We start from the raw sequence: 16,641 nt of genomic DNA, 5'->3' as shown, positions 1-16,641 counted from the left end.
GCTTGTTTCTTTTTATAGCACTTGCCACTGTCTGTAGTTGTATTCATTTATTATTACTGTTTTCCTGACTGTCTTTCCCCCACGAAACCGTAAGAGTCTGAGGGTCAGGGCCACATCTGTCTTGTATATCCTTGAATCCACTGGCCTAGCAAGGTCCTGTTCATGGTGAGAGGTCCCTGAAGCTCCCTAGACTTTGTGCACAGTCACAAGTGAAATCTCCACATTTCAGAGGATCGACATTCCTTGTCAGTTCACAAGAAAAGAGGCTCACAATTTTTCCTGCACTGGACATTTTGCTACCCTGTGTTCATTCCTTGTCATTCCCTCCCTTACTGGTAAGTGGGTCTTTAAAGGTCCATTTCACATTGATATCAATAAACTTTCACCACTGAAACTTAAAAGAATGAATTGCATTTCCATTTCTTTCCATTAATGAAGTAATTTAAATGTTCTAGGTTTCTTTGCATCATTTTGGACATGAAGCAAGTCTGTTTTACCTTTGTTGTAAGTTTCAGGGCTTTTCATCCATCATTATTAACATCAGCATTTTGCTGTGTTACATTTCAAAGACTGCCTTCAAATGTATAAGAGTATTAATAATGTTCAGTTTCCTCTTGTCAGCTGCTCTCAGTGCTCATTCCACTCTCACTGTTGGATACACAGGACAGTCTCCTCTCTCCTCCTTTCTTTTGTTGTTTTTGTTGGTGTGTGGATGCAGAGTTATCACATGACTTGCATGGATAGCGCTAGAGAAAGGATCTGCTTTTATGGCTTAACTGACAGGGTTCTTCTGGAAATAGCATGGGAATTAATGTTCAATTTCAAATAAGCACAGAATGGGCTGATTTTTTGAAAAGACGGATTGGGTGTCCTAATCGTTCAGATCATTACTGTCTCCCAATACCGGATTAATTGTTTAAACGCTTCTTTGCAGATTACCCAGGGAAATACTCTGAAGAGGAGAGCAAAAGCTCGACCTCAGGTGTCGCAGGAGACCTTGGGGATGACCTGCAGGAGGCTCGGGCTCCCACCATTGCTCAGCTGCTCCAGGAGAAGACCCTCTTTTCCTTCTCCGAGTGGCCAAAGGTACTCCCCAGAGCATGCATTCTGTACCCAAAGCATTCTCAGCTTGTAGAGTATTTCTGAGTATAAACTCAGAAATGTGTAATACCTTGAAAAGGTATTAATAATCTCACATCTGAACATTAAAGAAATACATGCTCGACTAATTAGACCATAAGATAAAATTGTCTTCGTATTTGAAGCACTGTGGCTTTAATTTTCATTGTCCAGACCATAGAACTTATTTTAAGACTTGTAAAGTGAGTACATCTGAGTGTTCGTTTTTTTCTAATCAACTCCTTCTGGTTAGAAAACGTGACACATGATCTCTAGGGACTTTGTGAATTTGGGTAGCTTGGTGCTTACTCCTCAGAACTTTTGGTCTTCTTTATAGGATCGCGTGATAATCAACCGCCTGGATAATATCTGCCACGTGGTGTTAAAGGGGAAGTGGCCTTCCAGCCAGCAGTACGAGCCCGCGGGCACACTGCCCACGCCGGTGTTAAGCAGCAGCGCGGGTTCTCGGAGCAGCCTCTCGGAGCCAGAGGCATCAGAACACTGCTTCAGCGGCAGTGCAGCGCTGGTGGCCCAGATCCAGAAGGTGAGGCCCTGAGTGTGGGGTCGGCTGTGAAACAAACAGTGAGGGACACTTTGCACTTCTCAGTTGAGTCATTCATTCAGCAAATACTTAATGGATAGGATTTTTTTTTCTTCTTTCTCTCTTCTTTATTTCTTTCTCTCTTTCTGCTTTTGGTTTTTCTCTTTGGTTTTTTTTTTTCTTCTCTTTCTGTAAAGTCACTGGTATTAATTGAAAAAATTTAGATTTTATCCTGTAGGCAGCAGGGAGCTACTAAAATTTTGGAGCAGGGAAGTGCCTGATGAAAGCAGGGTTTTACAGCTCGGCTGGAGTGGTGTGCAGGTTCTTGGGAAAGAGGAGGGCGGAGGCTGGGAGGCCGAGGGGGGATCTGATGAAGAGGTGAGGTCCTAGACCAGGTTAGTGGCAGAGTGGGTACAAACAAAGGAGTGGATGTTGGCAGGCATGACCTGATGACTAATAAACATACTAGGAGAGGGAAGTGTGAATGGATCAGTGTGTTCCATACTTGGAAGACCGCAAGAATGGCAGCTGATAGAAATTAGGGAAACCAGGGGCGCCTGGGGGCACGGCAGTTAAGCTTCTGCCTTCGGCTCAGGGCGTGATCCCGGCGTTCTGGGATCGAGCCCCACATGAGGCTCTTTTGCTATGAGCCTGCTTCTTCCTCTCCCACTCCCCCTGCTTGTGTTCCCTCTCTCGCTGGCTGCCTCTTTCTCTGTCAAATAAATAAATAAAATCTTTAAAAAAAAAAAAAAAGAAGAAATTAGGGAAACCAGAGAATGGGTTTTATAAACTCAGGCTCGTGACTCAAGTTCAATTTGAGGTACATTGTGAATACACTGGCTCTCACTCTCCAGGTGCACATGGGAACCTGCTAGGGACCTTGAAAAGCTGTTGGTTCTGATTTAATTGGTCAGAGCTGTAGACTGAGTTGTGGAATTTTTCTTAATTTTCCAGTGGATTCTGATGTATAGCTGAGGTCGAGGTTCCCTGGATTACGGTCTTGCATCTCCAGGCGTAGTTCATGGGTTAGTAGCATTAGCAGCACCTGGAAACCTGTTAGACACACACAACCTCAGGCCCACTGGAGTAGAATTGACGTTTTAACAAGCTATCCAGGTGGGGGCACGTGGGTGGCTGAGTCGGTTAAGCATCCGACTTCGGCTCAGGTCATGATATCCGGGTACTGGGATCAAGCCCCGTGTCAAGCCCCATGTCGGGCTCCATGCTCAGAGAGGAGTCTGCTTCTCCTCCCTCTGCCCTGCCCATCACTCATGCTCTCTGTCTCTCAAATAAATAAGATTTTTTAAAAAAACAACTAAACAGAAACAAACTATTATCCAGGTTATTTGGTGCTAAAGTTTGAGAAGCCAAAGAACTTCTAAGAAATTGATTAGGAATCCTACTAGGCCCGAAGAAATCAGTCCTAGAGAAAGAGCTGCCATTCAGCCACCAAAGTGGCATTCAAACCTCTCTCGCCACATGTGTGTGTTTGCAGGAGAGCTTCCTGGCCCCAGTATTCACAAAGGATGAACAAAAGCACAGACGTCCCTACGAGTTTGAGGTGGAGAGGGATGCAAAGGCCCGGAGCCTGGAACAGTTCTCTGCCACCCACGGGCACCCCCCCATCGTTCTCAATGGCTGGCATGGGGAGTCTGCAATAGATCTCTCCTGCACATCAGAGGGGTCCCCAGGAGCCACGTCTCCTTTCCCAGTGAGCGCCAGCACCCCTAAGATCGGGGCTATCGGTTCACTTCAAGGAGCCCTTGGCATGGACTTGTCTGGGATTCTGCAAGCTGGCCTGATCCATCCAGTGACGGGACAGATTGTCAATGGAAGCCTCAGAAGAGATGATGCTGCCACGAGGAGGCGGAGGGGGAGACGGAAACATGTTGAAGGAGGGATGGACCTCATCTTTTTGAAAGAGCAGACACTTCAGGCAGGAATCTTGGTGGGTATATGAGACCATTAAGTAAAAACATTGACCTTTCCACCCTGAGTAATAAGCACTTCCTCAGACACACGATTTTTTAATTTGTGGATCTTTTATCCCTATCAACTGTCCTGCTTAGTTTCTCTTGTTATAAGTTGCCCTCAGTCTTTTCTAGAAACATATTTAATCCATTGCGGACCCTCTACCTCCATGCAACCTGAAGATATGAGCCAGGGGTCTTGCCATTTCACATATAAACAGCCCAGACCCTCCAGTGTTTTGGAAGAGCTGCTGGTGATGGAGTAAAGCAAAACAGCAGGGTTGAGTTTGTGGCAGTGGTGCTCCGGGTTAGCGGGCTTTCCAGGAGCTGGGGTTCAGGAGAAGGGAGAGGGGTCAGGATCCTGAACGTTGATCCTGGCTCTGCTGCTGGACCTACTAGGCTCACTGTGCTCCTCTATGAAGTGGGCCTGTAGCATCTCCCACAGAGGGCTGCTGTGAGGGTTCACCAGCATCACACCAAGATGCCCTAAACCCAGAAGAGATCACTGTAAGCAACAGACAAGGTTAGAAGCTGTATGCCTGGCCAAGAGAGGTCCCTTGGACTTTGCTTAATGTGTCAAAGACAACTGACTTCCCTTTGTGTTTTGGTTTTTCCCATTTATTGAATTGCAAGCTCCAAAACAAGAATCACATTTCATATTTTCTTATTTTAAAAATAATAATAAAAACCAGTATTCATTGAGTGCTTGCTGTGTGCCAGGCATTGTGTTCAGGTTTTAGTGTGACTGTCCTTTTTGACCTTCACAACTCTGCAAAGGTGATGTTGTTATTCCCATTTTATAGATCAGGAAACTGAGGCCAACAAGCATTGACTAATTTGCCCAAGATTACCCAGTAAAGTGGTGGGTCAGGGAACCAAGCCAAGGACTTTGTTCACTAGCACCTAAGAGCTTTATTATTAAGCTCTGTTGTTTGGCATATTTTAAAGTTTTGTCTTCCTTTTAGACTTTCTATATAACTTGGGAGGCTGAAGTGACAGTTTCTTTCCCGGCCCAATCCTGCAAGGTTTTAAGACAGTTGTCTCATTTTTTAGAGGGCAAAGCCATAGTTTCTCTGTAGTGATCATAGAGTATTTTTTAAAATGTATTATGCAAACATTTATTTAGCACCACGTTGTACTTTGTAGACCCCGATCTAGGCATTGGGAATACAGAGATGAGTAAGACAGGCATTCCACCTAGAGAGAGAGAAACAGGTAAGTAAATTGCAGTGTGGCATTTCCTGGTGTTGGAAAACCTGTGAAGGGTGCTTGTGGGGGGGAGTGGGCAGTGTGCAGGAAGCCAAGTGGCCTGGGACTATCAGTGATGGTGACAAAGGAGGTAACACAGCCTGAGCAGACAGGATGGAATTAAAGGTCACCAAGTAGACAAGAAGGAGAGGAGCATTGGGTAGAGGGAACGCCAACACATGCAGGAGCCCATGTGTGGGTGAGTAGTTGGAGGATTCTTACTCAAGCACCCCAGCACAGGAACACTCAGGTGGAAATGGATGGGAAGATACAAAGAACACCGTATGTGTTTTCCTTTCAGAAACCGGTCTTCATTCCGTCATGCTTAACTGCACATACTTGTTTCTCCTTCATCCAGGAAGTCCATGAAGACCCAGGGCAGGCCCCCCCGAGCACCTCACACCCTGAAGGGCCCGTGCCTGCCTCTTCGGCTCCCGAGCCAGCCCCAGCAGCCGGCAGCCAGGCCGAGAAAGCCATTCCCAGCAAGAGTCTGCTTGACTGGCTGAGGCAGCAGGCTGACTACTCCTTAGAGGTTCCTGGCTTTGGAGCAGTAAGTGTTGTTGGTGCTACCTGCCACTGCCATTTCCTTCCTGCTGACTTGCTGCTGTGCTTGATAAGGAGTGTGCTCAAGGAGACCAGGAGGTTCGACAGAGATCTGTATCAGCTGAGAACATCATTTTCAAGTTTGGGGTTTTGTTTTTTAAGTTTAAATTTTGATTGCATTTTCTAGTAACAGAAATCACAGCCCATGTCAGAATGCTGTGCCAAGTCGTTGTGCAAAATCTTATGCGGACAGGACTTGCCTGAGCTCAGCCCCCTCTTTTCCCCCAGAGTTACCACACAAGATCCTAAGTGCACAGAGACACCCTTAGGTTGCAGAAACACTGCCACTTCAGGAACACGTTCCTGCGTGCTCTTTCCAGGTTAATACCTTACCACTTTGTAGGGAGGGGTGTCTGTTCTTAGTTTGAGTTACAGCTTTGCGACTCTTCCTTCAAGTCTTCTTACTGCCTTTGCCTGAGATCCTTCAGATTAGAAATCTGTAGGAGAGGGCTCCCGAGCACTGATGTCTCTTCTTGGAGTTTCTCTTCTCATGTGCTTGCCTGCCCCACCACCATCTTTGTCCTGCGTACATCTAACTAATGAGATGTGGAGGTAGAGAGCTCACGAGGAGAGGAGGAGAACACAGTCACAGGTGCACACCCCCCAAAGAGAGACGAAGCCCTCCAGATAGGTCGCAGTGGAGAGAATCTGGGGAATGAGGAGGAGGGGGAGGCTAGGGAGTAAGCAGTACTCTGAGAGGCCGCTGGGCCAGCTCTGGTCTGACCCAAGAGGCCCACACAGCCCGTCTCCAGCTTGCTGCAGGGACGCCATTGTTTCAAAGAAAGCCCAGGTGAGGGCCCAGTAGCTCTTCCCTTCGTCAGCCTCACCTGACGGGGTCCTGTACAGAGAGCCATTAATGAGAGAAGAGCAAAACCAGCTGAAAAGCACCACCCTCATCAGAAGAATCTGTGACAGAATGTTTTGTAATGTTGGTTTCCATTTGCCTCCTAGAATTTTTCAGACAAACCAAAGCAGAGGAGGCCACGCTGTAAGGAACCTGGAAAATTAGACGTCAACTCCCTGAGTGGAGAAGAGAGGGTTCCCACTGTCCCCAAGGAGCCAGGACTAAGGGTAAGGAAGGGGGATGTGTCCCAGTGAGGCCAAGCCTTGCAGACTTGGGGAAAGCTCTAGCTGGGCAGTGGGGAGCCAGGTGACGTCTTCCCAGAGGACAAGAGGCCAGCACGGGAGGTTGATAAGTAGTGATAAGTGGTACTGGGGCCTCTTGAGCAGCGGTAGGACTTGCCGTGCTCATTTGTTTTCAACCTTTACCACCAAAACTTTTCGTTTAAATTTGTACTTAAACCATTTCCAGAACTTGATATCTGCCATCTCCCCCATCCCCTGTCCCGTTACAGTGTAGAGAGTTCAGGGTAATACACCTTAACCCCTGTCAGGAGTCTGTTTCTAGTGTTAACAAATGTCATTATTGGAAATTTCCATTTAAGACACTTCCTCCTAGTCCATTCTCACTGGTAATGAAAAACAGCTGACTCCAAGCACTGCCTTTTTCCTCATATAGAATCCTGAGCCTGGAAGAGACTTCAAAAGACATCTGTGAAATAGTTGTACTCTAACGCAACTGAGTTAATTATAGTTCACAGAGGACAGATTTGGAATAGAAAAGTCATAACCTCCAGGGGGCAGTAATAACATTTCAACCTGAAAATGTGTCAGGCTTGGGCAAATTATACGTAAATATGCTTTTAACCTCCTAAAAGTGCATCCTCCCCAAACAGGGAGCCTCTGAAGGGCCTCGTGGGCATTGCTCTTCTCAGGTTGTCCCCCCAAACACACAGGCTTTCCTGAATGCCTTCTCCTCGAGCCTCTGCCAGCTGCAGCTTTCCTTGGGTATGAATTCCCTTCTTAGTGGTATTGCCTGGATGTGATTTCTTCTTTCAGCTCCAGAAGACCACCCACCCTACTCATTTCCTCCTTTTGCAGAAGCAAGTTGTAGCTTAATGTTTTCAAGGAGTCTGTGACTGATGTTGTCACCTGGTAGATTGTTCTAGCAGCTCTGCAGACGAAACTGTTCTCCCTCATCTCCATCCCCCACTGCAGCTGCCCCAGGAGTGGGACTGGGGCCCCGTCCCAAGGTTGGCTGCTTGTTAGAAAGCTCTTCACACTGGAAGAGCTGCCCTTTTGCCCCTCTCTTGCTTTATTGTCAGAGAGTGTCTCTACCACCCCTTTCCTTGGACCCGCTGTGCTGCGCATGCTGCTGCCACTGTAGTCCTTAGCCCGGCTGTCTTTCTCCGGCCCTCATGCCGCCTCCCCACATTCTCCCCAAGTTTCCGCCCACGGCGTCATGGGAAAGTCATCCAGGAGAGACTCTGGTCCTTGCTTTGTTGTAGCCTCCGAGCTCTTGCTGTAGAGACAGGTCAGAAAAACCACATGGTTTCCTCCTTGGCTTTCTCATTTCTTTCTACATGTCTAACAATTTCCCTCATGTTCTCTGGAAATTAATGTTCACTCTCCTGCAGCCGCTGATCCCTTGCCAGAAAACCCATTTCTAAGCTGTTCTTGCAAGCCACCCTTTTACCCAAGATGCACTTTCCCTCCTTTGTTAAATAAACACAGTCCCTGCCTCGAAGGCCCTTTTCCTACAGTAAGGCAAGACGGGGAAGCCCTTGTCCACCTGGTCCTCAGGGCTGCCCGGCCTCCACAGTGGGGAAAAGCCAGCACGGCGCAGACCTCGACATTCTGCTTGACTGCAGGAGGGCCCGTCTCCCGACAGCTCCTGCTGGGACAGGAGCCCTCTCAGGTATCCTGCACTAGTTCTTTCCCATGAAGACACCCTCCCTCCCCTCCCCCCACCCTTGGAACCAGATTCAGATCAAGAAACTCTTCCTTCCCTCAGCCCCTTCTGCCATGTGTGCTGTGGCTCGGCTGGGCGAGCTCCACGGGCTGCAGTAACGCCGTGGGATTCGGCTTCCAGGATGGCCAGTACATAGTGGTGGCTCGGGAGATGTGTGTGGACACATGCACATGTAGATGGAAGTTATATTTGGTTCATAGATGTGTGTGTAGGGTTTTTTGTTTCTTGTTGAGCCATTGGACAGTAACTTGCAGAGATGACTGTCACCCCTAAATAGTTCAGCGTGTGTCTCCTAAGAATATTTTCCTACATAATTATTACCGTTATCACCCATGGGAATGTTAATAATATTTAATATTTAGTCTACATTCAGATTTCCCTAGTTGTCCCAAAAAAATGTCTTCTTTTTTTTTTTAAGATTTTATTCATTTATTTGAGAGAGTGAGCGAGAGAGAGAGAGTATGAGAGGGGGGAGGAGTGGAGGGAGAAGCAGACTCCCCACTGAGCAGGGAGCCCAACACGAGGCTCAGTCCTGGGACTCCAGGATCGTGACCCAAGCTGAAGGCAGACACTCAACCAACTGAGCCACTCAGGCGTCCCCCCAAAAAAATGTCTTTTAGGGCTAGTTTTCGTTTTGTTTTATTTTGTGTTCGGGAATTTTAACTTCGTTTCCACACACACCTCCTTCTTTGGTTGTTAGGTCTCTCTTCACTCAGTTCATGTTTGTTGGCTAAGTCTCAGCCTTCCTGGGAAGAGTAGGGAAGTTTTGGTTACCACTTTCTTCTCCACCTCTACCCAGGAGTTAAGTTTGAGAGCTGGAATCCATAGGCTTTGGAATAAATGCTACCATGTATTGGTGAAGATGTCTTCTTGAGTTGGAATGCCCATGTAATCATCTGGAAAAGCAGATTTGCCTCCAGTTGCTTAACATCTGACTCTCCTTTTCCTTGCTCTCCCTGCCTTCTCCCCCGGCTTCCCTTGGAAGAGGAAGCAGGTTTGCTCTCAGGGTATAATTACCAGGAGGGAGAGCTGCCAAATCCCAACTTGGCCGCTGTGTGTGGTCGCTGAGCTGCTGGGAGGGGCACCTGACTGGGGTGGGCAGCAGCTGGGCGGCCGGAGGGACTCTCGCTCCCACAGGAAGTGGTGAGATCCGACTTCCTCTGCCAGCACCCCTCTTGGCGTTGCTGTGGATGAGGAGCTGTTCTCTTCACCCCTGGGACCTTTCTGCTGCTGCTCTTCCAATCTGAAGGGGAGAAGGCAGCCCGACCATGCCTTCTTGGCAGGTTCCCGGTTCTGAGAGGGCTCAGCACTCTCCCTACATCAGAGGCTCACAATAAGGGCAGGGAAGGGATACTTCTGGACATCCTGATACCTGAGGAGCATGTCGAAGATTCCTGCAAGATGCAGGCTGGTCTTGAGGAGCTGTTTAGCCCTAGATGCCCTGTTGAACTCAAAGTATGTTAAAGAACATCTGATTTATAGCAAGCTCTAGGTTTGCTTCCCAACAGAAAGACTTCCAAACACACCCTCCCCACTGGAGAGTTACGAGGGAACGTTGTGGGTATAAAGGAAAAAGACACACCCGGCACCTCTCCCTGGCTGTGGGCTGTGGGTGGGCTGCAGGGAAGAGGTCTTGAAAATGCCCAGTGGTCCTGTTGTGGCTCCCGTGGCCAGGGCCCTTGGCTGAGGTGGTGGGCATCAGAAGTTCCACTTTTAGTATGGCCCCAGTCCATCAAGCCCTACTCTCTGTCTCCAGAAATAGGAACAGGCCGGAATTGCTCCCCAGGTGATCATCCCCAGAGCCAGAGTGAGCAGCTGCCCCGCAAAGAGCAGGCACCGGTTGTCCCATGTGGGGACGAGAGACGGTGTGGTGCGGTGCGCGCAGCAGCCCAGGCCGGAGCCGCAGGCTCTACTCTTCCCTGCCCAGCTGTGCCCCGGGGCAGGTCCCTGCTTCTCTCTCTTTGTGAGAAGGAAGGGGCGCAAAACATGACAGAGTCACATTTCCCTCAATTCTGCTATTCTAAGCCAAGGCACTTTGAGCAGAGTTTTCCTAGAGCCGACCATCATACAGCTTTTTGCCCGTGATCTGGTGTTTCTTGGATATTCTTTAGAACATTGAAGGACAGATGTAGAACTTCAAAAATAACATAATTCCTGGGGAATTGGGAACATTCAAATACACATTTTTCATATGTCTACAAATCTTTAAATTCTTTATAAAATGGCTGTGATGCTTGTACTGACTCCACAGCGTTGGTGGGATTGCTGATTGAGATAGTGCAGACGTAGCCCTCAGCATCTGTCTGAGCCAGGGTAGAAGCATATTGAGCAGTTCTGTTGTCACTCCGGCTGCTCTTCCTGTCCCCACCGCCCCTGCTGTGATGGCGGTTTCCCATACTGCCCACGCCGCCACGACCACGGGCCCCACGCCACCCTTCCCAGCTGCCACCCCACAACGTGTGCTCACAGAGAGCCTGGACCCATGTTACCCACTAACCCCATCTCTACAGGTGCCCGTTTAAGCAGAGAGGTGCTGGATTTTCTAGGGATTTGACCTCTTTAACAGTTAGGGAGAAGAGAGGCAGTGAACTGAAGGGAGACACCAGAGTTCCTGGATTACAGTCCAAAGTGGGTGTCCTTAGGAAGGATGTCAAGAGCCGTCTTACCTGTTCTCATGCCTGGCTGCCAGTCTCAGCCCTTAAGTATCCATGGACTCCCTGACTTCTTTTCCTGTCTCCTTTCGCACTCCAGCCCTAATAAAAGTGTTTTTCTGGCCCTCTGGTGTCTCGTGGTGTGACCCGCACCCGCCTTCTTGCTCCTGTATGCTCCGTTGAGGACTGCAGCTGGCTCCCTGCGTCTGTGCCTCCAAGTAGATTGCTGGAGTCTCAGCTGTGTCTTGCCACATCCCCACTCGCCACTCCAGACTTGCAGGAAGGGAAGGTGTTTGTACAAATGGCTGAGAATCCCAAAAAGGCAGCAGAGGCAGCTGTAGAGAAGCGTGGGCTCCTCCAGCACCAGCACCGCCAGGGAGCCTCACTGGTGGGCCTTCCCACCTCCTGCTTCTGTGTAGGGGCCCGTCCCCGTTCCACATTCCAGCCCCAATGGCAGCGTGCATCCCCAGGGCAAACCCAGGGTTACGGATCCCTCGTGGCCACTCTGAGTGTCTTGGGCCTCATCATTGCTGTGATCAAAGAGAAGGTGGTAGAATAACACCAGCTTTGTAACAGGAGCCACGCGGAGGAGAAGAGATGACTTCCAGGGACCCACGGGGAAGGGCTTTTTCTTTATGCTCCTCTGTACAAAGAAGACCCAGATTGCACAACAACAGCAGTTATGATAATGCGCCTCTGGTCCCGAACACATACCACCGTGATGAGCCGAATGCCAGCAGGGAGGAGTGGAGGGCAGCAGAAGGGAAGGGGGTGGGCTTTCGGGCACAGGACGCCTGCGAGAAATCGCTCCCTTTCCCCGCAGAAAACGTTTCTCTTGATACAGAGATTATTCATGCCATTTTGGAAACAAATTCAGAGTTAGATACGTTGTAATTGCAATGGTGTGTTTCATTCTCTGGCTGCAAGCAGGCGGTAAGCTCTGGTAAGCTCTGGCAGAGTGGGTTCTCCAGCAGCTTCTGGGGCGTCCTCGTTGCCCTGCAGAGCCCCTGAGCCACAGTCATGAAGGAAAGAGCCTGTACGGCTGCAGCAGACCCCCTGCCGGGCTGGCTGCTCCCCCACCACGCAGCCTACGGCTCACGGATGCTGTGAAGGCCGCAGGCTCCCCAACTCTCTGTAGTGCGCCATCCACACAGGCGGCGGTGGTGCCAGCATGGCTGTATGTCCCGGGCACATCACAGTTCAGGCCACATGGTGCTTGGCCCTGGAGGTTTTCGCCACGCAGGAAAACAAGCGCAACACAGCCCTCTGAGCAGAGCAAAACTAGATTGTCTCCCTTGAGGGAACCCAGAACGTCACTTACTGGGATGCATTCCCCCAACAACGTTCCAGAGTGCCCTCGTCTCCTCGGCGCACACCTAGGCACCCTGTCTAGTGTCTGAGTTGTTGTCCAGGAGCTTAGGACCTAGAGGGAGCGGGATGTGCACGGTTACCAGCATGCCTTCCGTGAGCACCACTTCCCATGGGCCGGATAGTGTCTCACACGCTTCGTTGTCAGTAATTGCCAGATAGGTGGCATGGCCCCTTCTCACCAGAACTCTGAGAGGCTGACTGACGTGGCCCAAGTCCCACAGCTAGTTACAGAGTTGGGACCAAGATTCAGGTCCGACGGCTGCGAAGCCCTGTCTCCCCTATTCTGCTTTGTTGCTTCCATTGAAAAACTTCCCGTGTCACAAGGGAGGGGAATGCTCAGTTTGGTCAAGGGCTCACAGCCACAAGTCTCAACTAAGACCTGGGTGTCCTTAGCGGGGCTCCCGCTCCCAGTGCTCTGACAGGCTTCCCCGGAATGGTTGCCACTTGCGTGTGGCGGTTGGTGGCTCTGGGCCTTCGAGAGAGTGACTTCAGGCAGTCAGGCAAGAGCCGGCTAGGCAAGGGGCTCCCACTCGGGTCCTTCGTGCAACAGGGACAGGATAAGCCAGTGCAGAACGCTGGTCTTCATCCCCAGCCCATCACCCGCCATCCAGTAACCTTCAGCATCTTGTGTTTCTTTGTCCTTTTTCAGGGGTTTCTCCCAGAAAACAAGTTCAATCACACCCTGGCCGAGCCTGTTCTTCGAGATGCTGGCCCCCGCAGAAGGGGGAGACGGCCTCGGAGCGAGCTCCTGAAGGCTCCTGCCATCGTGGCGGACTCTCCCTCGGGGATGGGGCCACTGTTCATGAACGGACTGATCGCTGGGATGGACCTGGTAGGACTCCAGAACATGAGAAATATGCCAGGCATCCCCCTCACGGGCCTGGTGGGGTTCCCGGCCGGCTTTGCCACGATGCCCACAGGCGAGGAGGTCAAAAGCACCTTGAGCATGCTGCCCATGATGCTGCCAGGGATGGCTGCAGTGCCCCAGATGTTTGGCGTTGGGGGCCTCCTCAACGCGCCCGTGGCAACCACCTGCACCTCTCCCGCTCCAGCGCCTCTGTCAAGCACAACAAAAAGTGGTACCTCGGCGACCGAGAAGACTGTAGAGGACAAGCCAAGTAGCCATGATGTAAAAGTGGACACGTTGGCTGAAGACAAGCCTGGTCCTGGTCCATTTTCTGATCAGTCCGAACCTGCAATAACTACCAGTAGTCCTGTGGCTTTTAACCCATTTCTCATCCCAGGAGTGTCTCCTGGACTCATTTACCCATCCATGTTTCTCTCCCCTGGCATGGGCATGGCTCTGCCAGCGATGCAGCAGGCCAGACACTCCGAAGTGATCGGTCTGGAGAGCCAGAAGAGGAAGAAGAAGAAAACAAAAGGGGACAGCCTGAACCCCAACCCAGAGCCCGTTCCCGGGTCTGAAAAGGAGCCAGGCAGCGATCAGAACTGCCCCGAATCCAGGGCCCCTGGGCCCCCGGATAGAGAACATGAGGCCCAGGCCAGGGAAGGGGGCCTCAAAGACTCTAACAGTGACACCAATTAGAACTTTTTCATTTAAGAAATGATTGTGACTTGTAAGTTTCTTATCCCATAAAGGTTTGTTACTTCCTCACTTCACCTTCATATGAACCTGTGTTTCCATAAGTAATATTACCTACCTAATTTTCTGAGAACTGTGGTCACAGATGTTAATAGTCGCAGGGTCTTGCCACTTCATTAGCTGAGTGTCGTCGACCTAGTGTAGGAGGCACAGAATTCTCATTCTGTTACCAGTTGTTCATTCCAGCAGCCGTAGCTGATACAGTACTTGGTGACACGCCCCCCCCCCCTTCTCCAAGTTTCCCACTGATTTGAGGAGGGTCAATGGCAAAAGAAAGCTGTCTAGGGATTTACCATCGGCCGAAGAACAGAGACCGCGAGGAGCTCTTTTTTTCCATAAGCTGTGTTGAATGGGAAGCATGTAATGGGGAAACCAAAAAGCACAGAAAAAGGAAGTGCTGGTGCATATTTTTTAGTTCAGATATTTCCCTATTTTATCATGATGACTAAGTGAGTAGTATAGACAGAAATATATAACTAATGGTTGAAAATGCATATATTCATTTCTTTGTAAAACAAAAACCTTACTGGTAGTAACAGGACATCCCCCTTCATGGTTTTTCAGACTCGTGCAGCAAGAAGAAATACTGACTAGGCATTATTTTATACATATGTTGCTCTCTCCCCCAAGTTAAAGGATCACTCTCAGTATGAAAATGCTTTGCACACCCGGAGTTCTTGCCGGCAGTGGGGGCGGGCGCGGGGCTCGCCCTCCGTGGGGCCGCACACTGCTCATAAGCACACGGCTGGCATCTGTTCACCTCGTTCTCAAGAACCGCTCCGGCCACTACCAGGGCCCTTACGGGTTTTCACCTTGTGCTTCCCTTCACCAAGAATAAGGCTCTTTCTGGAGCCTGGGAGAGTATCGTCACTCAACACTTTTACACTTTGCTAGGTCCCTTCGCCAGAATTATTTGAGGTTGTCAGAACATGTGTGTGCCACCTTTTATAAGACGACTGTGAACGTTTGTTTCTTCTCTCCGTTTTTTTCTCTCTTTGGTTTTCGTTTTGCAGTTGGACCCAGATTCCAAATCAAGTTAGCCGAGACCGTTGCAAATAGACATCATTTTTCCCTTCTTCCTCACTCGGGAAGCACCTGCCTGAGGGGTGCTCATCCCGCTTTCTGTCCCTTCCCACTTGTGTTCCATCCCTCCCGAGGGTCTTATTCTTTATCGACAGTTCACACTCTTGAGACTTGAAATAAGCTCATGGTTCAGGACTCTGGGGGCACAGGGCTGTGCAGGACCGTTGGAAATGTTGGAAGTGTTACGAGTACCAGTTTCACTTTATGTTGTCACAATTTACTGTATTTTTTACTTTTTCTGTTACAGTTTTGCTAATTTATCAGAAGGTCCAAAAGTTTGACATAACTATTTCAGTTTGCATTATTTATTTATGATGCTTTTGTCATTGTCTTTTATACATTTGGGATTATAAATTATGTAAATGTTAAAATGAGCATCTCAAAGAAGTCTGTTAAATTGTGACCGAAAAAAAATCAGTCAGATGTATTTTCAAACAGTGGAGTCCGGCATGATGAATCAGAGATAAAAATCAGAAATTCTATAACTGATCATATAAGTATGAAGAAAGAATCCAGTGATTGAGCAAATCCTATTTAATGACATCTTTGTAGCATAGATGGTCTATAATGCTGACAACAGATTTCTTAGAAATGCTGCTCTCTATTTAACTAACATTTTGTTCAGTTTTGCCTCCAGTGGAAGCAGAAAGGGTTTTTTCAGCTGTTAAATCCTAAAAATCAATATAATTTATTTATGTAAAAAAAAATCACTCAATCGATATATTTTTGAACCTTTTAAGTACTAATTTTCTTTTTATCAAGTAGAAAAAAAATGTATTTGCCCTAAATCCTTAAAATACAAATGCTATAAAAATTCATGTATCTTGAAAGCCTTACTGCAAATGAGTATTATAGACATCCAGCAGAGCCTGGGTTTCCCCTTGTTGTCGTCGTTGTTGTTTTGTATGGAAAAGCTGCTTTCCCCAGGTTCCACTTAGAACCTCCAGTAGGTCACAGGGTTCAATATGGATTTGATTTAAAAACCCACCAGCATGCTAAACCCCTTGTTATATCTCACCGAACCTGTATGTTACCTCTCTGGGTGTTTAGGCTTCTATTTGACTGCTATTGTGTCCCTGTTTGCGAAATGAAAATGACACTCTGTGGATTATTTGCTCTGTAAGGCAGAAGTGCTGCTTATGATTATTTTGACGTTTCCAAGAGCAAAAGCCAAATTTAAACTCTCTTCAGCAAACGTGAGCCTTTTCATCTAAATTCCATGTCACTCACAGCCATAACTTTCCTTGGTCATTCTTCACCCCATGTCTCACATAATAAATTGTCTGTGGTCTTGATCCTGGATTTAAAAAAAAACAATTTTAAAAGTCAAATTCAGTGGCACTTGGATGTCTCTTGCTGCCTGGGCCTTGTATGACTATATCCTCTGCACACAGCAGTCCACGGTCTCTCCGACGGGCCCCGTCTGCTCTGGACACACTGTTGGGGGCTTGTTAAATACTCATTCATGGGGATGGATTGGCCGGATCTCTTAGCCTACCAGAACACCTGGTTAAGACACGTGCCACAGGAGGGAGCGCAGCAGAGGACCTGCTTCCCGGACTGGGGCCTGAACATACAGCTGATGCCTCAACTGCGCCACGTTCTTAATCCCCTTCCAGAAACCGCCCCCCCCCCCCGAT

General features: G+C 48.9%; 1 protein-coding gene across 1 annotated transcript in view; it reads left to right on the top strand.

Moving 5' to 3' along the window:
* The window catches only part of CHD6 (chromodomain helicase DNA binding protein 6), a 193,347-nt gene extending 177,051 nt beyond the window's left edge, over nt 1–16,296 (top strand). The window contains exons 32-37 of the mRNA XM_008698095.2: nt 935–1,086; nt 1,457–1,663; nt 3,156–3,608; nt 5,237–5,428; nt 6,433–6,552; nt 12,965–16,296. Coding sequence (XP_008696317.1) covers nt 935–1,086; nt 1,457–1,663; nt 3,156–3,608; nt 5,237–5,428; nt 6,433–6,552; nt 12,965–13,861 — 2,021 coding nt within the window. The 3' untranslated portion in view covers nt 13,862–16,296. The remainder of the gene's footprint in view (nt 1–934; nt 1,087–1,456; nt 1,664–3,155; nt 3,609–5,236; nt 5,429–6,432; nt 6,553–12,964) is intronic.
* The last annotated feature ends 345 nt before the right edge of the window (nt 16,297–16,641 follow it).

This window comes from Ursus maritimus, unplaced genomic scaffold, assembly GCF_017311325.1.
Source record: "Ursus maritimus isolate PB19 unplaced genomic scaffold, ASM1731132v1 scaffold_22, whole genome shotgun sequence".
NCBI lineage: Eukaryota > Metazoa > Chordata > Mammalia > Carnivora > Ursidae > Ursus > Ursus maritimus.
This window is presented reverse-complemented; position numbering and strand designations above follow the sequence as displayed.